At 56.0% G+C, this 23,615-nt stretch overlaps 7 protein-coding genes across 7 annotated transcripts; 5 read left to right on the forward strand and 2 right to left on the reverse strand.

Moving 5' to 3' along the window:
• Window positions 1–47: 47 nt before the first annotated feature.
• Window positions 48–1,682, forward strand: QBC33DRAFT_259381 (vacuolar ATP synthase subunit S1-domain-containing protein). Its single transcript, XM_060423094.1, has 4 exons — window positions 48–275; window positions 348–1,015; window positions 1,073–1,437; window positions 1,681–1,682. Exons 1-3 carry the CDS (start codon window positions 178–180, stop codon window positions 1,210–1,212), a joined length of 906 nt encoding a protein of 301 aa, XP_060286493.1. The 5' UTR covers window positions 48–177; the 3' UTR covers window positions 1,213–1,437; window positions 1,681–1,682.
• QBC33DRAFT_576036 (peptidyl-prolyl cis-trans isomerase B) lies at window positions 1,614–3,574 on the reverse strand (the record flags this gene model as incomplete). The annotated part of the gene is made up of 6 exons (XM_060430875.1): window positions 1,614–1,811; window positions 1,984–2,086; window positions 2,425–2,635; window positions 2,820–2,971; window positions 3,037–3,163; window positions 3,247–3,574. The coding sequence occupies 6 exons, from the start codon at window positions 3,572–3,574 to the stop codon at window positions 1,614–1,616; spliced, it is 1,119 nt and encodes a 372-aa protein (XP_060286494.1).
• A 298-nt stretch (window positions 3,575–3,872) lies between these two features.
• Window positions 3,873–5,031, forward strand: QBC33DRAFT_259192 (syntaxin-6). The gene is made up of 2 exons (XM_060423092.1): window positions 3,873–4,081; window positions 4,179–5,031. The coding sequence occupies exons 1-2, from the start codon at window positions 4,035–4,037 to the stop codon at window positions 4,909–4,911; spliced, it is 780 nt and encodes a 259-aa protein (XP_060286495.1). The 5' UTR covers window positions 3,873–4,034; the 3' UTR covers window positions 4,912–5,031.
• Window positions 5,001–7,180, reverse strand: QBC33DRAFT_259324 (putative RNA export mediator protein). The gene is made up of 2 exons (XM_060423093.1): window positions 6,108–7,180; window positions 5,001–6,043 (listed from the first exon to the last, which is right to left on the reverse strand). Exons 1-2 carry the CDS (start codon window positions 6,963–6,965, stop codon window positions 5,264–5,266), a joined length of 1,638 nt encoding a protein of 545 aa, XP_060286496.1. The 5' UTR covers window positions 6,966–7,180; the 3' UTR covers window positions 5,001–5,263.
• A 1,421-nt stretch (window positions 7,181–8,601) lies between these two features.
• QBC33DRAFT_527430 (putative cell wall biogenesis protein phosphatase) lies at window positions 8,602–13,336 on the forward strand. Its single transcript, XM_060426980.1, has 3 exons — window positions 8,602–11,324; window positions 11,383–12,743; window positions 12,805–13,336. The coding sequence occupies exons 1-3, from the start codon at window positions 8,838–8,840 to the stop codon at window positions 12,842–12,844; spliced, it is 3,888 nt and encodes a 1,295-aa protein (XP_060286497.1). The 5' UTR covers window positions 8,602–8,837; the 3' UTR covers window positions 12,845–13,336.
• A 1,953-nt stretch (window positions 13,337–15,289) lies between these two features.
• On the forward strand, window positions 15,290–16,922 carry QBC33DRAFT_259160 (ferritin-like domain-containing protein). The gene is made up of 2 exons (XM_060423091.1): window positions 15,290–15,718; window positions 15,794–16,922. The coding sequence occupies exons 1-2, from the start codon at window positions 15,543–15,545 to the stop codon at window positions 16,578–16,580; spliced, it is 963 nt and encodes a 320-aa protein (XP_060286498.1). The 5' UTR covers window positions 15,290–15,542; the 3' UTR covers window positions 16,581–16,922.
• A 4,028-nt stretch (window positions 16,923–20,950) lies between these two features.
• On the forward strand, window positions 20,951–23,400 carry QBC33DRAFT_527447 (uncharacterized protein). Its single transcript, XM_060426981.1, has 4 exons — window positions 20,951–21,176; window positions 21,253–21,478; window positions 21,563–21,873; window positions 22,004–23,400. The coding sequence occupies exons 1-4, from the start codon at window positions 21,131–21,133 to the stop codon at window positions 22,936–22,938; spliced, it is 1,518 nt and encodes a 505-aa protein (XP_060286499.1). The 5' UTR covers window positions 20,951–21,130; the 3' UTR covers window positions 22,939–23,400.
• Window positions 23,401–23,615: the final 215 nt, after the last annotated feature.

Raw genomic sequence — 23,615 nt, forward strand, 5'->3', positions numbered from 1 at the left:
TTTCGCATAGGTACCTTTCGTGTGGGGCCGTGCGTTGGCTTGATTAGCGGGTCTTGCCGCGACACTCTGCTCGTCCGTCATCTCGTCGGCAAGAGCTAACTACCTACCTAATAATCCATCTCGACTTTATCAAGGACGACCAGATCGCATGGTTTCTGGCCTACCACACAACCAACCATGCATCTCTCCCTAGCCTACTCGCTCCTAGCATGCGCTGCCACGGCAGTGCATGCCTTCTCCGACTCATCGCCCTTCATCCTTTTCTCGACTTCAAGGTATGCCGTTACCAACCAGTCCCCAGGGTCACCCAGAACAGCTTACTGACTTCCTTCCCCCCTCACTCACAGATTCCCCTCGCCGCCCAAAAATGACCAGCTCCAGACCAGCTCCCAGGTCCTCGCCTCCGCGACAGACATCCTCTCGTCCTGCCCGACGGAGCGCTACCTGCTCGTCTCGCAGCCCAACGCCCACGCGGCCGACATCCGCGCCGGCACAGCCAGCCCCTGCAACATGCCGAACCTGTGCCGCGCGATGGCGAGCGACAGCGTCCGCGGCCGGTTCGGCGTCGCCGAGGTCGTCGGCAGCGTCGAGTCGGGCTCGCTGGCCGGGGCCGTCAGGGCGGCGTGCCTGGGGGCGGGGAAGGAGGCCCGCGTCCAGGAGGTCGCCCTCCCGGACCTGCCGGGGCTGGAGGAGGAGGCGAAGAGGAAGGAGGTGCTGGCTGATAATGGTAGGTGGTTTGTGGGTGGTGTGAAGACGTTTTTCTTTTCTTTTTCGGTGCTGACCTTGTGGCTGTTGATAGACTATGACTTGGGCCAGCTGCTGGAGAAGCTGGATGGGGATTACACCGTCTTGCTCTTCTCCGACCGGAATGAGTTGGCTACTTACGAGCCGAGCTTTGTTGAGCCGGTACATATAGACCTCAAGCGGCAGACGGGTCCGGTTTTCGTTGGGAGGAGAGCCGATAACTCGACTAATAACCTACCTCTCTTCGAGAAGTATCAGTTCTTTACGCCAGGTAGGTCAGACGTCGCAGTACGCCCCCGGCAGATCATACGTGCTAAACTCTCTGCAGGGATCTTCATGGTCATTATTACCGTCATCATCCTGCTGTCGATTCTTGGTGTTGGCCTCAGGGCTTTGGCGAGCCTCGAGGTTTCCTACGGCGCGTTCGACAAAGACATGGGGCCTGCTGCCCAGAAGAAGCAGTTCTGAAACTGCCCCAGTAACAGGGCTGGATTGTGACCTTTATCTGGACCGGGCATAATGTACCATAGCATCAGGGTTGGAGTTTGTTTTTAATCGGCGTGGACATGGGAATCTGCTGCCTATATATCGAGTCTGGGAGATCATTTTACAGATCATTTACTCGACGCTTTCAACTGTGTTGGGTCCCAGTGAGCCCTATAAGAATGGGGTATAACAAATGCTTTTTGCCTTGTGAGTCTTTAAACCATCATGACCCACCCATCCCCAGAACGCCGTGACGTGTGAATTTCCGATGCGAATCCCTTCCTCTCCTCCTACCCCCTTCCTCTGCTAACCCCTTCCTTTCCTACCCCTCCCCAGCGAGACCCAACCTCCCTTTCCCCTTCGCAACGCCAAGAACCCGAGCTTCATACCAGGTGACTGGGCAGCAGGAAGTTTGCGATCCCCTCCCGGACGGCGTACTCATGCCCGCAGACCCCGCAGACCAGCTTGCCCTCCATGATTTGCGTCTCCAGCAGGAGGGTGTGCAGCTCCTTGAGCATCTTGTCGTCCGCCTGCAGCTCCTCGGCCGTGGGCGGTTGATCCGGCAACTCGGGGAATCCAAGCTATTTTTTTGGGCCCAATGTTAGAAGGGGGAGGAAGGAAGGGAGGTTTGGGCCGGAAGACGAAAATTAGGGAAACAGCTCAAGGAGAAAATAAAAATTAAATTATAATAAAATAAAAAGGGAAAGGGAAAAGCGACTCCCGGATAGTAAAAAAATAACCATTGCCGCTCACCTCTGTCGAAGTCGTCCTCAGGGCCTTCCAGTCTACGCGGGTCAGGACGTTAGTGAGGAGCTCCGGGTTGACGTCGATGTCATCGTGGACCAGCTCCGCGTCCCTGGGATGGAGCGGAAACGAGTCGGATGAGGTCTTGCAGGATTTGGCCGCGCATGTGAGGAAATTGAGAGTGAGTATCTTCATCCTGGAGGTTGTACTGTTCCTACGCCAGTGTATATGGACTTGTTCTTTAAGAGCGTTTTGGCCTGCTAATGATGGAGGGCAAAAAAATCTCAAAATTTGGTGTACTTGAAATGCCCCACGTGATGCAGAGGCAAGGACCGGAACACAATGAACGAGGACTAGATGATAAGATGAGGGTCAACACCAGAAACCTCTGTTTTCCTCTCAATTCCTTTTTATTTTATATTTTATCCTTATATATACCCTTCTTTTCACGCCAATGACTTCTCGTGACGAACTTCCTCCCACCCCTGACCCCGCTTAGACGAGCGAACATAGAGTACAACAGCAGCCATGATAACGCCAAAGAGGAAAGCCTTTTTGAGGATTGACCAGCTCTCGCCGTTCGAGGGGGTAATGTCATCAAGGACGAGAGTGTCATCCGAGACGGGAAAGTCGTCTGAGAATGCAATGTCGTCATTCTCGGCTAGAGAGAGACGGAGGGACAAACGATCAGCACCAGACTGCCGGGGAGTAGGCCTGTACGCAGTGCTCTTTTTCAACGAGGCACACACAGAGACGTATATACCCCGTTTTCTGAAAAGAAAACAAAAGATGGGAGGGGACAGGCGGACATGTTTGAGGCTTTATTTAAAGTTCCACGCGGATACCTTCTTCGGGGACCTCCAGCTCGCCGCTCTTGGCGATCTTGACCGTCTTTACCGGCTTGTCGCCGGGGAGAGTCTCGGCATTCTCAATCTGCTCGATGATCTCGTAGCCCTCGAGGACCTCGCCGAAGACGACGTGGCGGCCATCAAGCCAACTGATATCATGGCCAGTTAGCATTGTCTTGCGGTGGATCCGTACGGGAAAAGTAGTGGTCCTCACGAGGTAATAACGGTGGTGATGAAGAATTGGGAGCCATTGGTGTCCTTTCCGGCGTTGGCCATGGACAGAAGACCCTTCTTGGTGTGCTTGAGCTTGAAGTTCTCGTCGGGGAACTTCTCACCATAGACTGTGCGAGTGCGCAACGGTTAGGATCGCGACCAGCCTACAAGCCCGAACACGGCAATTAAGGGAGCGGGAGTTTCTACGTACTGGACTTGCCACCGGTGCCGTCGCCCTTGGTGAAGTCGCCGCCCTGGATCATGAAGTTCTTGATGACACGGTGGAAGGTCGAGCCCTCGTAGCCGAAGCCCTTCTCGCCGGTGGCGAGGGCGCGGAAGTTCTCGGCCGTCTTGGGGACGGTCTTGCCATACAGGCCCAGGACGACGCGGCCCAGAGGCTCGTCGCCGTGGGTGATATCGAAGTAGACCTTGTGGGTGATCTTTGGGCCCTTGGCAGCCTCGGCCACCTGGGCGAAGCAGACCACGCTAACTCCAAGAAGGAGGGTGGCGGTCAAGAGGAGTCGCCGGAGGCTGAACATGATGATAATTGTATTAAATGATCAATCGGATGTAAGGTGGATGGACGTGAGGAGGAATGGAGAATGTTCGAGAGATCCGACAAGCTCAGGTGCCAGATCGATTGACTGATTGCTGCTATAAGGACACGGTTGAAGTAGGTCCGTTTCAAACCGGGGACCCTCGTATGGCCCGCGAGGTTGCAGTGACAGGGGTGTGGTTGCAGTGTTGTGAGTGGCCGGTGGGGCTTTACACGGAGACACTTCCGGTTCATTGCAGCCACACCCCTCGTGGCTTGGTAGATAAGACCTCGACCACTTGTGACTGGCAACGTCATCTTCTTCAGCCTCGTCCCTGGGTACTTATTCTTGGGTAGCAGCAGTACAACGACAGTTCGAAGGAATCCTAGCTTCTACGATTGAACGGGTTACCCAACAGACGAAAGCCTGCCTGATGACCCCACATCCACCATTGTAAGACAGGATGATGTCCTCGGCGAACGGCGAGGACCCCTTCCTCCAGGTCCAACAGTGAGTCCTTTCTTCCCCTCCACCTCCGGCCATTTGCCACCAGGCGCGCTTGCTATCATCAGGGGCACATATTTGCTAATCACATACATTCCACCAGAGACGTCCTCTCCCAGCTCCAATCCACCCGCCCGCTCTTCGCCTCGTACCTGCGCATCCGCTCCCTCACCACCAACGCGACCTCGCCTGAGCTCGTCTCGGCGCGCTCGGACCTCGAGGCAGCCCTGGGCTCGCTCGCCGAGGACCTCGCCGACCTGGTCGAGTCCGTCAAGGCAGTCGAGAGTGACCCCTCGCAGTATGGCCTCGACGGCGGCGAGGTGACGCGCCGGAAGCGCCTGGTGCAGGAGGTGGGCGGCGAGATCGAGGACATGCGGGACGAGCTGGCGAAGCAGGTCGGCGCATCATCCGCCGGGGTCGGTGGGAGGGCAGGAGGAGGGAGGCGCGGGGCCGGAGGAGGCGGGGACGACCTGCCGGACCCCAGCGCGTTCGCCATCCCTGACGGCGAGGGCGATGCGGACGATAGCTACGCCGAGTTCGAGCAGCAGCAGCAGATGCATATGATGCGTGAGCAGGACCAGCACCTGGATGGGGTGTTCCAGACGGTTGGGAACCTGCGCCGGCAGGCCGACGACATGGGTCGCGAGCTGGAGGAGCAACATGAGATGCTGGAGACCGCCGATACTCTGGCCGACCGCGTCGGCGGGAGGCTACAGACTGGTGTTGAGAAGCTGCGATACGTCATGCGGAAGAACGAGGACCGGCTGAGCAGCTGCTGTATAGCGGTTCTCATCCTTGTCTTGATAATCCTTCTCATACTGCTGTTAGCACTCTGAAAGTTTTGTGGTTTTAAGGACGCGGGGATAGGGGGTAGTTGAAGAGCGAGCGCAAGTTTCGAATCAGAGGCACTGTTTGTTTGGCTGTTCATTAGACGAGCTTCGGGGACACGGCGTTAGGTAAATGGTGTTTTTCTTTTTCTTTCGCAGAGTTGTCTATATAGCCTACAAGTAACTGCGTTTGCAGTTGTTGAGGATGATTGATTGATATCCTACTACCATAGGCAACGCCTCTCCTTATGCGCCGAAAAAATCATCCCAGAGGTATTTTTCGGTTCCACAGAGCCGGAATGATGCTAGACGCCGCTACCAATGCCCAAAACGCCATACCCATGCTTTGGCAGGGCTTCTATCACTCAAGCTTCAAGCCAGTATCCCTCTCCAGCATCTGCGCCAGGACGTGCAACGAATTTATCGCCGCAGTCTTTACCGGAGCCTTAGCGGGGAATGCGATCAAGGCCAGTCGCAGAGCTGCGATAGCAGCATTTCCGTAAGCATCCAGAAACTTCTTTTCAAAGTTCTGAATCATTGCTTTCAGGACTACGCCCTGCGTGTTCGAGATCTCTGCCGGAGGTGTGTTGACAATTCTTGCCATAGCCGTCCAGTAATTGGTGGGCGGGTACGGGTTCTGCTTCTTCGACTTGCCGAAATTCCGGAGAGAGATGGCAGCAAATCCGGCACCAAGACCCGTCATGCGGTCCATGTGCTGCTGGTCTCCCACCCAGACGCCACCCTCCCTCATCCAGCCGAGCCTCTGCCGGCCTTGCTCCGTCTTTTCGCTCCCTCGGTAGCCGAAGAGGACGGGGCAACAGACGCGGTACTTTGCAAGTAGGATGTCGATGAGGGATTTCCCGCGCCAGTGGAAGTCGGGGTTGGAGAAGATATCGGCAACCACAATGCCGATGGGGTCAGCCGTGTCTGGCTTTGCACCACCTTCGCTGATGAACTGACTGATGGCAGCCTTTGCAAATATGTTCAGCAGATAAAGGAACAGCGACGGAAGTTGAGGCTCGTTGTGCTGAGCCCCATCCACCGGGTCTCGCGGATCCACGACAAAGAGGCTTGCGTCGATAAGCTGGCTCCGTGCCGAGTTCGCCATAGCCTCCTTTAGCAGGTTTACCAATCGGATGATCTGTATATATAATATTAGTAAAAGGCTGGCAAATCAAATCTTGCAGCACAAATGATATTCTCACCTGCTGCCTATTCACTCCGGTGCCAGTAGTCAGCTGGCCGACAGTCTTGCGAACCTCCCTTCGCATATCTCCCATCCTAGACTTCAGAGCGGGGTTCATTCCAATCTGCTGGTCCATGGATTTCCGTAACTGCTTCAGGGTTCTGTGGATGACTACGTATCGATCCGCCTGCTGTATGGCATCTGAGGTAGCGGGGGTGCGTGTAACCTGGGATGTTGCCGTCCCATTGGTTTGGGGTGCCGATTGAGCTGGTGCGAAAGGGTTACTCTTGGCCGCAGAGGGTTGGGAGCTTGGTTGTTGTGCTCCCGGCGATGCAGGAGGGGCCGCTCGAGGCGCAAATGGGTTCGGCTTTGTTGACGAGAATGGATTCTGCGTAGCTGGTTCCTGAGAACCTGCTCCACCAAGAAGGCTAGGAGGTTGTGCCAGTGGACTGTTCTTCGCAACAGTTCCATGGGTGGCCGGCGATGCGGTCGAGGTTTTTGCGCTGGCCGATTGTGCTGGCGGCGCTGCCCGCGGCGCTGGATCCGGTTGAGGCTCAGGGAGAGGTGGGATGGTAACCTTCTTCGCCTTGAGGGCCTGCAATCTGAGACGGTCTGCGGCGATTTGCTCCTCCAACCTGATTCTCTCCTCCTCGTTCCGTTTGGCCTCGAGCAGGCGATTGCGCTCTTCTTTTTGGACATGCTCTTTATAGATCCTCTCGGCCTCGGCCCGGACTCGCTCATGTTCGCGCTTTGCCGTCTCGAGAAGAAGCTTATGGCGAGCCTCAGAGTTCCGATCCTCGTACAGGATATCGGAGAGGACTGATTGCTGGGGACTCGACCACTGGTAGCTGCGGCGGGCTGGTGATGAGCCGGCCATTGTGATGTGTTTCAAGGCCAATGAGCTATAATAACATATTTGTAAAGCGGACTTGGTGAAATACGCTACGCTTGGGAAGGAAAGAACGAGTGGCTGGCTGTTGAGGTAGGTAGGTAGATAGGTACCGTATTGATGGACGTTGTTGATTTCCAAGGTTTGTATGGGTTGGCTGGTACAGCTCTGCACGTACCTTTTACTGGTTTCACCTATGCGAGGCTGAAATTTTGGCCTGTGAAGAGCTCAACTGGTGAATTTAGAACCACCCCCGCGTGAGTGCGCCTATCACTGAAGAGCTACCCGGATTAGGACCTAATTTGTGGGTCAGGCAGGCAGGCAGTTCCCAGAAACAGACAGTGGCACAAGCACAAGCACTTGGCCTTTTGCCTTCGAAGCACGATGGCCTGTTTGAAACAGTTTCTTTGTCAGAGCATATTCAATTGAGGTCAAAAATATCCTATGCTGGTGAGTTGCTTCCAGACAGAGCAAAGTAAGGTACCTACCTTGCTACCTAGGTAAGCTGCGAGGAATCATAGGTGGGGAATACTCCTTACATAGAGGTACCTACACCTACCTTGTACAGACCGGCAGATACGAGTACCCAGGTCTCCCCTGTGCTGGTGATGGGAGTAATCCGATGATCGAAAGTCAAATTAAGCTTCCGCCTCTCTTGCAGCACCATGGACGGCATCGTATGAATGCATTTGTACACGACTAGCCGGTACGAAAGATGGGTTCGGCGCTTTCTTATGCTCCCGCAGGGCGTCGATGCATCCAGCCGCTGGTACTTTTAGCGGCCTGTCAGTCTGTCGGTTTCCCCTACTGCGTACGCCGTACGGATGTACACTCTGCAGTGAATTGCCACAGGTTGGCAGGGTTGGCAGCTGTCGAGATCCCCTCCCCGCCTGGGCTAGCTCCCCCGTGTCTCCAAAGCTCCAAGGAGTCCAGACGGCCCCAAGCCCAAAGGTCCCCACTGGCCCCAAGTACCCAGCAAATCAAAGCGTCTGAATCCCAGAGGGTGGTATCAGCGCAGCAGCTGGGGCAACCGCTGCTGCCAGACCTACGTTCCCCATGTCCCTTCTTGCCTTCGCCTCGTTGTACACTAAATCATCATCGCCATCATCTACCTGACCTCCCCAACTTCCAGTCCCTCTCTTCCTCTTCCTCTATCCTTCCCACCTTCCCTTATCTCCCATTTTCCCACCCGCCATCTTTCCAGGTGCCCCTTAAACTTGTCATCCCATATCTACCAAACCAGTTTCAGCCCACGCTCCCTCTGCACCAACTGGCCTTGTACAGTACAAGAGAAAAGCTTCGATCCCATCCTCTCATTCAGGCTCGCCCCCCTTTGACAGACCCATCTTTCGGCAACAAGATTTGTCGTCTGATATAGCTGCAACAGCCTCGTCGCCTTCGCCACAAACGCTCAGCCTTTTTGGCAGCAACAAACCCCATCGTCTATCCAAAAAAAACATAGGTACTCGCACTCGACGTGCTTGCATTGACCCAGCCTGACCTGCATCCATCCATCCATCATGGACCCTCAACAACCGCCTCAGTCCGGAGGCATCCACGGCCCTACCGGCCGCCGGCTGCACATCGCTCATCGCAGGAGCCCTTCCGAGTTGACTCCTTTGATGAGCATGTTTTCCAATCCCGGAAGTAAGCCACGCTCCCCGTCCGGAACCCTAATACTTGCTTTCCGTCGGGCGGGATCTCCCGTTGCTTCTACTTTGCGTACTGCATCTGGTTGTTCCCGGGCCATGCTAACAAGCTTTCGCGCTTGTAGTGGAACAGCTTGCTATCCAGCAGCAGATCGAGCTGTTGCAGCAGCAGCAACAGCATCTCCAAGCTACACAACAGCAATATGTCAACATGGGAATGATGGCCCCAAACCAGGGTCTACCCCCGGGCTCTGCCTTCAATCCCCTGCAGCCTACGATGGCCAATATGTCGCCACAGGCCGGTTTCCAGTTCCCCAACCAGCTACAACAGCAGAACGTCCCCATGGGCGGCCCCCCAACCCAGCCACACTCACATCGCCGTAATCAGTCGGCGCTCCCAAACATGGGCATGGGACCGCCTCCTGCTCCCTCCTCTGGAGCTTCCGGGTCTGCCTTTGGCAACTTTGACAACTCACAAGCTCAAGGCCAAGGTCGGGACAACACGGGCTCTCGGGGAGGACGGGGTGGCGGTCCCGGAGGTGGCCATCAAAGACGACATTCCTTGGCGTTGGCCGACGCCAAAAAGGCGGCCGAACTAGCCCAACAGAAGCGTACGACGTCGGCCTTCCAGTTCCCCGGTCCCGGCGCTTCTAGCTCCCCTGCTGAAAAGCCGGATGAAGAAGCTAAGGGCACCGCTCAGACACCGACCGATAGCCAGATAGCACAGGGCTCGTCGTTCCGGGGTGGTCGTGGAGGCGCCCACGGGAGAAGCCAGAGCATGGCTGTCGGTCCCGGTGCTCGTGGAGGAGCGGCTGGCCGCGGAGGCTCCATGCACTTCTCGACCGAGTCTTCCGGTGGCCAGGGCGGCGACTTCAACCGTAGGGGCGGACACGGCCGTACGGGCTCTCGTAATTTTGACAGCAATTGGCGCAACCAGAGTCAGAACCAAGGCCAGGATCAGGCAGGGCAATCCCAGGGTTTCCAGCCCGGGCATCGCGCTCGCGGTTCGGTGAACCACCAATCCATTTCGTCGGTCGGCGCCTTCCAGTACCCAGGGCAACCTCAGCTCGTCCAGCTCCCCGGCCAGATGATGGTCCCCGGCCTCTATCCCGGCCAGCAGCTTAACGCGATGCAGATTAACCAGCTGCAGGCGCTCCAGGCTGCGCAGATGAACGGCCAGCATATGCTTGGTCTGTCTGCGAGCCAGCACGCTCCCCAGCTAGCCGCGCAGCAGCCACAGCAACAGCAGCGCAAGACGCTGTTTACCCCATACCTGCCCCAGGCAACCCTGCCGGCTCTCCTTGGGGACGGCCAGCTCGTCTCCGGCATCCTCCGGGTGAACAAGAAGAACCGCAGCGACGCCTATGTCTCGACGCAAGATGGCCTCCTTGATGCCGACATCTTCATCTGCGGCAGCAAGGATCGTAACCGCGCTCTGGAAGGCGATCTTGTGGCCGTCGAGCTTCTCGACGTCGATGAGGTATGGTCCCAGAAACGGGAGAAGGAAGAGAAGAAGAAGCGCAAGGATATTACCGACACTCGGTCTGGCTCCACAAACGGTGGCAGTCACAACAATGCAAATGGTGACGACAACAGCAACGCCGAGGGCGGCATCCGCCGTCGGGGTAGTCTCCGGCAGCGCCCAACTCAGAAGAAGAACGACGACGTTGAGGTCGAGGGTCAGAGCTTACTACTCGTCGAAGAGGAGGAGATTAGCGACCAACAGAAACCGCTGTACGCCGGACACATCGTTGCTGTCATTGAACGTGTCGCTGGCCAGATGTTCTCAGGTACTCTTGGACTGCTTCGTCCTAGCAGCCAGGCCACGAAGGAGAAACAAGAAGCCGAGAGGGCCGCCAGAGATGGTGGCTCTGGCCGCCACCAAGAGAACCGCCACCAGGAGAAGCCCAAGATTGTGTGGTTCAAGCCTACCGACAAGCGTGTCCCATTAATCGCCATCCCAACCGAGCAAGCCCCTCGCGACTTTGTTGAGAAGCACCAGGACTACGCAGATCGGATCTTTGTTGCTTGCATCAAGCGGTGGCCCATTACGTCGCTCCATCCGTTTGGTACTCTTGTCGAACAGCTGGGCCGGATGGGCGACCTGAAGGTCGAGACTGATGCCCTGCTGCGGGATAACAACTTCTCCTCAGACGAGTTCTCTGATGCTGTCCTGCGGAGCGTCGGCCTCCAAGATTGGACAATCGCGAAGGAAGACGAGGCGGCGATTGCTTCCCGTAGGGACTTCCGGGACGACAAGATATTCACTCTCGACGTGGATGACTCAGTCGAGCTCGGCAATGGCTTCCACGTCAAGTCTCAGCCTGATGGCAAGATTGAGATTGGAATTCATGTTCCTGATGTGACGCACTTTGTTAAGCCAAACTCGCTCGTGGACCGTGAGGCCAAGAAGCGTGGCACCGCCGTTCATCTGGTCAACAGGTTCTGTGCCATGCTGCCGCCCAAGCTGTCGACCGAAGTCTGCTCCCTCACTCCCGGCCAAGACCGACTGACCGTCAGTGTTGTCTTCCGTGTCAATCCTCACAATGGCGCAGTCGCCGAAGGCGACACTTGGATTGGAAAGGGCGTCATCAAGAGCCGTGGGAAGCTCTCGCTTTCTCAGATTGACGAGGCCCTCTCCGGCCAGGGCGCATTCGAGCACGACGTTGTGCAGCTCAAGGATGTCCAGGTTCTAAACGTAAGCACTTCCTATCTGGGCAGACTCGCGAAGCATACACTAAACTAACAAACTACAGGCTGTTGCTCAGAAGTTCCGCGAGGCGCGTCTGGGTGCGGGAGGCGAACCCATCGCTCCTCTCCGCCTGCTGCAACAACTTGATGACGAGAACATCCCGATCAAACACAACATCTTCGACTCAACCGCTGCAACTGAGCTGGTTGAGGAACTCACCCACAAGGCAAATGCGTATGTCGCTCAGCGGCTTGCACAGGGCCTGCCCGACAAGGCCCTTCTTCGTAGACAGGCGGCTCCCAATCCCCGGCGCCTGCAGACTTTTGTTGAGCGCATGACTGCCCTGGGCTACGAGATTGATTCGTCCAGCAGCGGCGCTCTCCAGAACAGTCTCTTCAAGGTTGACGATGCCGACATCCGAAAGGGCATGGAGACGCTGATCCTGAAGTCGATGCAGCGGGCCAAGTACTTCATTGCTGGCAAGATGGCCAAGCACCTGTGGCCGCACTACGCGCTAAACCTGCCGCTCTACACTCACTTCACCAGTCCAACCTGCCGATACGCTGATGTCATAGTCCAGCGGCAGCTGGAGGCTGTCCTCTCGGAGGGTAAGATTGAGTACACTGACGAAGTGGAGAACCTGGTCAAGACTATCGAGTCGTGCAACACAAAGAAGGATTCTGCTCAAAATGCGCAGGAGCAGAGCGTGCACATCGAGTCTTGCCGAAACATGGATAAGACGCGACTAGAGGCCAATGGCGACCTCATCAGTGAGGGCATTGTCCTTTGCGTGTACGAGTCAGCCTTCGACGTCCTCATCCCAGAATGGGGCTTCGAGAAGCGTGTGCACTGCGACCAGCTCCCACTTAAGAAGGCCGAGTTCAGGAAGGAGAAGAGAGTCCTCGAACTGTACTGGGAGAAGGGAGTGCCGAGCTCGGCGTATGTCCCCGAAGACGAGCGGCCTAAGCTTAGCGGCGCGTCGCAGAGGATCTCGAACGCTATGGCGGCTGCACGTCAAGCCGAAGAGGCGGCACGAGCCAGGAAGGAGCGCGAGGAGGCCGCCCGCAAGCAGACTGAGACGGGCACTATCTCTACCGACGATGTCGATGCCCTATTTGATGATGACGAGGACAATGCCTCGGACATCACTGAGGCCATGGCTGGAGCTTCGCTTGCAGAACGCCCGACGCAGAGCGTCCCCGGCTCCCCGACCCGATCGTCGTCGAACGCTGCTGGCACTCTCCAGCGCACACGATCCGATTCGAAGGTCCCTATCACCGAGGCGCCCGAGACTCGTCTGACAAACAAGGAGAAGTACTTGAAGCTTTTCAAGCTGAGGGAGGAGGGAGGCGAATACATCCAGGACGTGACAGAGATGGCTCGGGTCCCGATCATCTTGAAGACGGACCTCTCCAAGAGTCCTCCGTAAGTTCCCCAAAAGGCATTACAGAAAACCCTCGATACGTGCCAGCTAACACACTTGCAGATGCCTTACCATCCGCTCCTTGAACCCTTACGCACTCTAGGTGGAGCTTGGCACATATGTTTTTGGACATTGATTACAGCGGTGTATGGCTGGATGGCGGATGGGCCAATAGACCGACGTGGCAAACATCATCTGAAAGAATAGTTGGGGAAGTGTGTGTGTGTGTGAGAGAGAGAGTGAGAGAGAGAGAGAGAGAGATAGATAGGGGGGCGGCGATACGTATATGGAGAAGGAGAGGGAGAGAGGCAGGAGAATGATATATTTCGGGAAGTTGCTAACAACAACTCGTATAAAGCCTCGGGGATCGTTGTCTTTTTTATTTTTGTTGTTGAATGTCGCGGGGAGCTGCTGCATAAAGAGTATCTGAAGTGGAGGGTCTATACTCGAGTAGCGAACAGACAGTCGTCAGGGTGTGTGTGGATCCTAGGAGAGGAGAGGCTGAGAGAGCATGGAAGAAGAAAAGGAGAGACAGTGTGAGGAGGATTAGAAGACCAGAGAAACAACAAAGGCATACTAATAACCGGCCATGCCATCAAGTTCGTATCACTTGTGTCCTCCCGTTTTCTGATGTCATCCTCTGGACTGCGTATAGATTGTCTTCTAGCGTTGAGGGATCTACAGGATAAGTAGTGCGGCGCATTATGTCTCCTGGATCGGATATCAATGGGCCTTCGTGGTGCTGTGTCAAGCTTTGACCCTCGTCGACCCCATTGAGAATGGATATTTTGAGCGGGGACAAGAGGCGGCATAAGGACAGATCCGGTAAAATATGTATCCATTGGGGTCGATCTGACAGATGAGGGAAGGCATATCACCCCCCCGGCCGGAAGAGATAAACGGTTTGTGTGGGATCGGCGGAAGGGGAATGTTCGTTCTTACACAATCGCGACCTCTCCGGAGTCCGGACAGCCATGTCGGATCATAGGTGGCCACTCCCCAAGGAACCCAGTCGAAGAGAGGGAGCCCTCAGATCCCACAGGCACAAACAATCTCCCGAACCTCTCTTGGGTCAACCCAATACGCTATTACAATGATGAGCTTGGCTTCCCCAAAGGTAACATTAAGTAGGGGCAGTGGTGAAAGTGCCAAGCTGCCTTGGCTCTCCCTCCTTCCGAACAAAAGGGTTAGCCTCTCACCAGGAGGGACACACCGAGCAGATTAGAGGGGACAGAAGGCCGACCCTCTGCTTCAGACTTCAGACCCCTGCTCCTTCCAAAGAGCCGTGCCCTGGTGTTCCTTTGGAACTCGGACCTACTCGACGTGAGAGTGGGGGGGCTCTCGATCCGTATGTATGTACATAGGAGGCTAATCAAGATTAAAACTTGAGGCTCCCAGGCTCGTTGCCCTGGTCAACCAGCTGCAACCCCATGCCTTTCATTTGCGAGCTGTTTTCCCGATCGGGCCTGGCAAAGGAAACATTCAGGATAACCCTGAGGGCCAGGGTGGAAAGAAGATAAAGGACTGTTTCCTGCATGGCGGATACGGATAGAGCCACCTGGATGCAATACTGACCTGCGGTTGCTCTCTGCTATCAACACAACCAAGTCAGCGTATTCGCTGACAAAGGAAGCGGTAGAACAGTGTTTCTCGAATAGAGGTGGACAGAGTCCATATTTCGTTCATTCCCAATTTCCATGTACTTCCAGAATACACAATTCCAGGCCCCACGCAATTGATCAGCGGCGGTACCTGTCAGTTTCCCTTTGCTTGCTTCCGAGCTGTGCGTATTTGGTTGACGATACGATACCTTTGGGCTGGAGTAAGGATCTCGGATAGCGGTGCGTGTCGCAATCTAGCGCGGGTCCGATGCGGTCCGTGACAATTGAAACGTGGCTGAGACACGAAGAGAGAACGCCAACGTCGCAGAACCCCGGCCGCCTCATCCGTGCCACCCCTGCTGCAGGTAATCACAACCACCCTAGAAGTTTGGGTCCAGTCAACTAACATGCTGCAGTCATTCTCGCCAGGGCCATGCGCTGCAGCGTTTAAGCTTCTGGGGTCCCTGGACAGGGGTTTCAACATCCTTCGTCCCAACTTTAAACACCAAATGCACCATCTGATTGGCCTCGCTTCAGCCTCAATTGTTGCCGATGTTGAGCTTGACTCCCTGGTGTGGCTGGTACATGACCTACCTTGCCCGATGTCCCCTACCTGGAGGGGCGGCCGGCGAGAAACGAAACATCTACAACTTCTGCCAGGAACCCCCCCCAAATCAAGGGGGTCACTTGGCATCCCAGCTCACACTCTGACCCTCTGGCCGGATGCTCCTCAGCCTGAGTGGAGAAGGCATCCTTGCTTGGCTCCCCTGTCCGGAGGTTTGTGATGCGGTCTGCGGAAGTCCCACCAGCCGTGGGAGATGAAGTCTCCCCCATCCCCCCCCCCCCCTTGAAGCAAGTTCTTGGCAGGCCTTCTTTATCCCAACCCGTTTCCCGCTCTGTTTTGACTCTTCTTCCCTCCTCTCCATCTCGTCCGTCCATCCCATACACCCGTTTGATACTAAAAGCGCTGGTCTGCTTTCGCGAGATCATCGCCCCGTCACCTTCCTTTACCAAGCTCCAGTCTGTCTCTCTCGTTCAACAGACCCTATTCAACACCCTAATCCATTTTAATACCCAGGCGGGCCTTGATTTGTTTTTTATCTCTTTCACGTTAGCCAGGCTGGTCTTGCTCCCCGTCAACGACGACTCGACATTCATTACGAAAAGAGAAGGAAGATAAAACCCACAACGAGATTCAAGATGCCTTCCCTCACCAAGACCCTTGGTGTCGTTGTTGCTGGACTGGCTGCTGTTGCGTCGGCACTACCGGGACACCCCAAGTTGACAAGATCGCAACTCAAGGTCCACGAACACATGAAGCGTCAGCAGGCTGCTGCTGCCGCATCCGGTCTTACCGATGTTGACATCCTGCAATTGTAAGAACGAACCCATCATGAGCTACCGGATAGGGGTTCCGCGAGAGCATGCCAGCTAACACATGCTCCACTTAGTGCCCTGACGTTGGAGTGGCTCGAGGCGACTTTCTACCAGCAAGGATTCGCAAAGTTCCCAGCATCAGACTTCGCTGCTCTCGGCCTGACGCAGCAGGAGATCACCGATCTGATCAACATCGGCGCCAGCGAGCAAGCGCACGTCCAGCTTCTGCAGTCCGCCATTGCCCAGGCCGGTGTCAAGCCCGTCCAGCCGTGCACGTACAACTTTGGCTTCACCGACGCGGCCGGCATGGTCGGCACCGCTGCCGTCCTCGAGAGCGTCGGCGTCTCCGCCTACCTCGGTGGAGGCCCGCTCATCACCGACAAGTCCATCCTGGGCACTGCTGCCTCCATCCTGACCATCGAAGCCCGCCATCAGACCTTCATCCGGGTGGCCACCAAGATCGCGGCCGTCCCGCAGCCCTTCGATACAGCCCTGTCGCCCAAGCAGGTCTTCTCGCTGGCCGCCCCCTTCATCGCCTCGTGCCCCGAGGGCAGCAACCTGATCCTGACGGCGTTCCCCACCCTGACTATGGCCGCCGGTGCCAATGCCAACGCCGTCCAGGCCGGCAGCCGCATCCAGCTCCAGTCTGACGCCACGGCCCAGGCCAGCTTCTGCGCCTTCACCACCGGTGGCGTCCCAGGCGGCACCGCCTTCACCGCCTTCGACGCCGCCACCGGCTGCGAGGTTCCCCAAGGCCTGGCCGGCGTTGTCTACGTCAACCTCGTCAGCGCCGCTCCCGTCAACGGTGCCATTTCGGACGACATAATCCTGGCTGGTCCCACGGTCATGCAAGTCTCGTAAGCGGCGGGCCCGGTCGTCGGGATAATGGGATGCTTCCCCCTTTTTTTTTCCTCGTCAGCTCTCTCTTCGAACCTTTTTTTTTTCCCCGCCACCTCAAACTTGATCGGATAAGGTTGTGTGAGTGGATGTTACGCAGAAACCCAGTGGAGCGGACAAACAAAGGGGAGTTCTATTACGGGCCGCGGAGGGGAACGGGAGGGGTCAAACTGGCGCCGCGCGGATGACTTTAGACCAAAAGATAAACCTTATTATTCGCTTCTCTGGCTATTTGTTTAGGTAGCCTGTATATATCCATTATATACCTTATCCCCGGGGACTCTGAGGAGAAACTCTTTTTTTCTGTTCTTCTGTTAATTGCGCTTATTGTCTGTTTGTCTCAACAGTAAAATCCTATTTTCTTTTCTTTGCCTGATCTTGTCCATCTCTCCTTGTGCATTTGAATATGATACCCGCCGTTAAGGGCGAGACCGGGGGGTAGATAATCACCATTTCGAATTTGTCTTAATCAACCCATCAAACAGAAATAAAAACATAAAAAATCAATTTCATCAGCGTTCCAAAAAGACACCGACTGACTGCCCCGACTCCAAGGCAATCCAAAAAATACCGAAGAAATAACCCCGTCGCTCATCTTCCGTACTTCCGTAGACAGTCGTCTGCTTCGCCTGGAGAACACGTAATCCTCACACAGACAGTTCATGCGCGGCCCGAGAGCGAGAAGATCCGCGAGTCGCAGGCCGGCGAGCGACGGTGTGATCGACCCCCAGAAAGCTTGGATCGGGGCCTGGAAATCTCTGGATAGACCACCAACGGCCGGCGATCACCTTCCTCAAGGATTCCGCTTTAAGGAGATCAGGCATTTTTTGGGGGGGTTTTTTTTGGGGGGGGATTTGTAGAATTGGTGTTGTCACGTCGCAAAGAGGATGGTTTGGGAGGGACTGGGGGGAAGCTGAGGTTGACTCGCCCCGCTCGATAACCTGGTGCGAAAAGGCTCCAGGACGGGGGGCAGCCATGTATGTTAAGCCGCATAGTTGCTCAGACAACCTCAAAGGAACTTGTCCTGGACGAACGAGGTACACGGATTCGAGGTCGTCGCCGAGTCTCGAGGCGCTTTGGCAAGAGCCAGATTGTCACGTAGAACAACCGACACCTTTCAAAGGAAAGTGGAGGGGAGTAATTGCTTGGCTTGGTTGGTTCTCTGGATGAGCATGGAGTTGCTCGAAATGAGGCCAAGACATACTGGTCTTGGGGGCAATTGACAAAAAGAGACGAGTGCCTATTGCACTGGCCGAGGTGCTTACGATCCGGATCTCTGCCACCCTGGCCCGGTTCCGGCGCTGGTGTCTACTCTATACTTTGTTTGGAACTTAGCATCGTGAATAGCTCACAGGCGACAGCTGGGTAGGTAGGTATCAGTCTGCTGCATGGCCGCCCTCCAACGAGCGACGTCAAGTCTACAGTCAAAGACCTTGCAAAGCCCCCCACCACGCCTCCCACGGCGCGATCTACCCAGACGGTGGCAGCCAATCTGACAACGCCCGTACGACGAATCGTAGGCTGCAAGGTGTTCAAAACCGACTTCACCGTGACGACCTTCCCGGGCCCGGGCCTCGCTTCGAGGGCGGACTGTTGATGATTGGTGACTGCAGAAGGACAGGCCATCTGATATTAGTCCAACCGTCTGCGGGAAAAGGGAATCACTATACCCTTTTAACTGCATTTCACTGTCCCCCCCCGTCCCCCCCCCCCCCGCCTCGGCAGCTTCTGTGTTTCTTTCTCTCTCCCAGGTAACATCTCACAGCAATGATCTCGTCACTCCCTCTCGTTTGTTCGAGCAAGCTCTTACACCCATACTCTACTACCCGTGTACCATACAGACCTACTGATGGGGCCGGCGTTGTTGACTTTGTAGGAAACGGCGGTATCGAAGCAGACCGGGTTGGAGCCTCTCGCCGACACGATGGTTTCCTCGATGGGGCATTCTGGGGTGACCGGGTGAGGGTGGTCAGCCCGGCAGTAGACGTTCGAGACGGAAAGTCTTGGTCGCGATGTCGGTGGCTGGGGCTAGTCTAACGCAGGCGAAGAAGCGGCAAGGAGAGGGTGAGGGAGTGTGTAAGGAAAGAGTGGCTCGCCTTACGCAGGCAGGACTGCCGAGAACTGTGATATATCATGCCTTCGACAGCTTGGCTGCAGTGTAGAAAAAATCAGGCTTGGCCCGGGTTGCATTGCTCAAATAATCGTCAGCTATGAAGCAGGTGACTACTCATTGGGCTGGCTGCTGAGCCGTCGCCTTCGAGAGTGTGCAAGGCTGCGAGGTTGGCCGTGAGGGATTGTCGCGGAAGATGGGTGGTTGTTGCCGTCGAGAGAGCGATTGGCTGGAAAGAGAGGAGAATGCAGGGACTTGCGGCAAGTCTGGGCGGTATATAACAGTGGTGTTGCATTTTGGGGAAAGGGTTGAATTGAGCTTAGCTGTTTTTGACGATTTGCCTGCAAGACAGACCTCGGTGTAGTTGGAGAAGACCCTTGCTTGTATGGCTTGGCAGGGCTTGGCTAGCCCAGGCAATACGTCAGAGCATCGTACGAAATCAGATCTGAAGGCTGGATAAATCCCATTGCCCTTGAGCTAATGCAAGCCAAGGTTCGGCCATGCTTTTTCTTCAACAACTTCCATGTGGCTTGGTCTCCGACGAAAGCGAATTTACCCGAACAGGCTTCCAATTTTAATACTATCTATCTACGGATTACTGCAACGATGCATCCGTCGAGAACGGCCGCCCCCGCTTGCTGGAGTGTGTGGACTGCGGAGGGCTGAGTGAGATAAGGAAACGAGGATGGGTAGTGACAATCAAGAATGACAATCAACCTTGACAAAGAGATGGGGTAGGCAGGTAGTATGGCCGAGCACGGCTTCGAGATCCCCCCGTTCGACAGGGAGGGTTGCGCTGGCGCCCCCGTAAAAAAGACGATCAATAATGCAGAGTGGGATGCAGTTCGTTCCGATTTATTTTCATACTTGGCGACGGATTCGGTCTAGTTCCCAGCGGACCTAAATTGCTCGCACGAGAACGGCTCGACTTTCAGGGCGCCCTGCGCTACTGGCGTACCAAATCAATTTGTTTCCCGCGATTCCGTCGCGAATCAGCAGAGTGCACAGACCATCGTACATGAAGGGACACTTGAGTCGGGTAACAGCTGAGCCAATCGAATTCTAAGCTCTGACGCCAGACGCGGGTTTACCTCTTCCGCGGGGGGGGAGGAGAGAGTGCACACGACAGGATTCCGAAAAGGAACCAACCAACAAGCTCAATTGGGTTTCGAATGAATGCGGAAAAGCAGAAGGCTGATCGGCTAGCATGCGTATGGTCAAGGCTAGGAGATCTAGTTAGGGGGGATAGTTAGGGTTAGGACAATTGTCTTTAATCTTGCCTTCTTCTGCTGGAGTCTGAATGTGTATGCAGTACGGTAATGTAGTCGCGTTTCTGATTCAGAGACGTCCTAGAAAATTTTCCTGGTGTCCATAGGTAATTTGCGCTGATGGAGCTGCGGGTCTCAGGGTAGGGGTTTGCCTAGGCTGCGAAGTCGGCGTGCAGGACCCTGTATCAGCCCGCTGCCAGATTCGTCCTTGACACATGCTTACAAGAAGCTCTTGTTAACAGCTTCGTTATCTGGCTGTCTGACGTCCAAGGCGTCCAATGGCAGGCCGCAGATAAGGTTGCTGTCTAAACTAGCTTATACCGTCCGCCCCCCATTGGCTCCGACGGAAGGAGCAGCGTGGGCTGTTTTACTTTTTTTATTCTTCCCCTCTAGGCCCCCATCCTGTGGCATGCCGGTGCGGAAACCGCGCAAGCAGCATATGCGGCTGCTTCTCCAGGTTCAGATCCCAGCTGCAAGGCTGGCGCAGCGAATCATAGGCCAGGGGCGGCTCGGTGAGGTCGCGAAGGCTGCATCAGTGATACTGTATGGGGAGAATATCCCTCCGGGAGAAGGGGGAGGCTCGAGGAGCGATAGCGGACTGCCTTCGCGATAGCTAGGTCTGGGACGAATGGGGGTGGTGCCGCACGATCCATGGGCTAATAACGATGAAGGAGTGAGGAGCGATGGGATGAGCGATCACCGGCGTCTTCTTCCGATGGCTCGTTTGGCAATTGGCACGTCCTGAATCGTGGCTCTTGTCCCTTCCCTGCCGCCCCACCAAGACACTTCACCAGTCGTTGCTTGGAAGCATGCCTTGGATAGATATCGACCTGCGAGCTACCGGCCCTTTAGTTCCCGGAAGGGAGTTCATCTGCGGAGCTCAAGCGACTTCATGGCATCGCCACCCGCTCCCTCCCATTATATAGCTCGAGCTTCGCCCTCCCCGACGTTATTGTAGATCTCCCCTTCTCTCTCTCCTCTTCCCATCATCACTTCCCCTTTGCAAAAGGCATATTAGGCCAAGCCCTCTTAGCACACCAAAGCCCAGCAGTAAAAGCGTTTCTGTCCATTGTCCATCCAGCGTCTACCTGAGATACCCCCTTGTCCTCCTCCTCCCCCCCAATTGAACGCCCATCATGTCCAACCTCCCGTCGGAGCCCGAGTTCGAGCAGGCCTACAAAGGTAAATAGACTTTCACATGCCTCCAAGCCGACACCCCGCTCCCCCAAGTGCTTAGCTCACCATGATGATTACCTAGAGCTTGTGAGCGCACTCGAGAACAGCTCGCTTTTCCATAAGCACCCAGAGTACAAGACCGCCCTCAAGGTCGTGTCCGTCCCAGAGCGTGTCATCCAGTTCCGGGTGGTCTGGGAGAACGACAAGGGCGAGATCCAGATCAACCGAGGCTACCGGGTGCAGTTCAACTCGGCACTTGGCCCCTACAAGGGCGGCCTGAGACTGCATCCCACAGTCAACCTTTCTATGTGAGTGTGGGCGATTCGTTATCTAACTGGCACGAGCCCGAAGGAGTCCGTAATTAACTTTTTCTCGTCTGTTTCCGTTCGCAGTCTTAAATTCCTCGGATTCGAGCAGATCTTCAAAAATGCGCTCACAGGCCAGAATATGGGCGGTGGCAAGGGTGGGGCCGACTTTGACCCTAAGGGCAAGAGTGACGCTGAGATCCGGCGGTTCTGCGTGGCGTTCATGCGGGAACTGAGCAGATACATTGGGGCGAACACCGATGTGCCCGCAGGAGACATTGGCGTCTCGACCCGCGAGATTGGCTACATGTTCGGCACCTACCGCAAGGAGCGGAACCTGTTCGAGGGCGTCTTGACTGGCAAGGGCCTCAGCTGGGGCGGGAGTCTTATCAGGCCCGGTAAGTCCGCTCTCCTTGAATCCTTTGAAACCTTGGAAAAAACGCCGACTGCCGACTTGCCCACAAACAAGTCGCGTAGTAGCGTCAAAAAAATTAAATCGGGCCGGTGGCTAATTTTCGGGCGCAACAGAGGCCACTGGCTACGGACTTGTCTACTATGTCGGCCACATGCTCGACTACGCCGGTGCTGGCGGCTGGTCCGGCAAGCGCGTGGCTATTTCCGGCTCGGGCAACGTCGCACAGTACGCCGCGCTGAAGTGCATTGAGCTCGGCGCCACCGTCGTGTCACTGTCGGATTCCCAGGGCTCTCTCGTCGCCGAGGGCGACAATGTCATCTCCCCCGAGGATATCGAGGCCATCGCCGAACTCAAGGTCAAGCGCCGGCCGCTCAGCGAGTTCGACACCAAGTCCAAATACAAGTACGTCCAGGGCGCCCGGCCGTGGCTCCATGTCGGCAAGGTCGACGTCGCCCTCCCGTCTGCAACCCAGAACGAGGTCAGCAAGGAGGAGGCCGAGGCACTCGTCGCCGCCGGCGCCAGGTTCATTGCCGAGGGCTCCAACATGGGCTGCACCCAGGAGGCCATCGACATCTTCGAGGCCAACCGGAAGGAGAAGAAGAGGGATGCCATCTGGTACGCTCCTGGTAAGTACAACTACTCGACACGCACCTCTACCACCCAAACAAAGGCCGATATGCTGACCCCATCCCCTTATAGGCAAGGCTGCGAACTGCGGTGGTGTCGCCGTCTCCGGCCTCGAGATGGCTCAGAACAGCCAGCGCCTCACCTGGACCGCCGAGGAGGTCGACGAGAAGCTCAAGGGCGTCATGAAGAACGCCTTCCTCAACGGCCTCAAGACCGCCATGGCGTACGTCGACACGGCCGAGGAGGAGTTCCCCAGCCTGATGGCCGGCAGCAACATTGCCGGCTTCATCAAGGTCGTCGAGGCCATGCGCGACCAGGGAGACTGGTGGGCCAACTAAGCAAACCCTATCCCACTACGCCTGGTGGGGATAGATGCCGGAGATGCCGAGCCGTGGGTCTACGGGGGGCCACGGTTTCCTGAGTGAGAGAAGTGAGAGAGAGAGAGAGCGGGAGAAGATGCAGAGCCACGCCTCGAGGATGGGTGGTGTCTAGGCTGGGCATTCGGAGCGTCGATTGGGTCTACCAGTCCTCTACACCTCTATCTACCCTGACAGAATGAGCGGTTCTCTCGGTCGCCGATTGGCGACAGACCCGACCGTAAGCAGGCCATGAGGAGGGGACTGGAAGGGGGTGGCGGGATTTGGTTATGTGTGCCGACGAGTGAAGGCCACCAACTGGCCAGGCACCTGAGAAGAAGGAGACCAATGCTGTATCGTCCCTCGGTCTCTTACCGAGTCAATTCAGGATACTTAGTTAGTTTAGGAGGATCTCGATATAGATGATGATGATGATGATGATAACACTTCACTTTCCCCACCAGCGAACCTAATTGAGTCCTCCGGAACACCGTCTTTGCCCCTTTTTAGGTTTTTGGTATTGTTACATTGCAGCCTGCCTGGGGACGGTTGTTAGACACCAGCAACAAAGGTCAGTCCTGTCGCGACGAAAATAAAAGACAGGATTCGGGTACAATCGTGCAGCAGAGTGTGGTGGTGGCCATGTCAATACTCCCCTGAGAAGAGCCGCCCGACGGGTAGCTGACCATGACCCCGCGCATCCCGACGGCCTGGGTCCCAAGGGGGGCCGGAACTGTCAGGC

Source organism: Phialemonium atrogriseum (genome assembly GCF_030411735.1).
Source record: "Phialemonium atrogriseum strain 8032-3 unplaced genomic scaffold QBC33scaffold_4, whole genome shotgun sequence".
Taxonomy (NCBI): domain Eukaryota; kingdom Fungi; phylum Ascomycota; class Sordariomycetes; order Cephalothecales; family Cephalothecaceae; genus Phialemonium; species Phialemonium atrogriseum.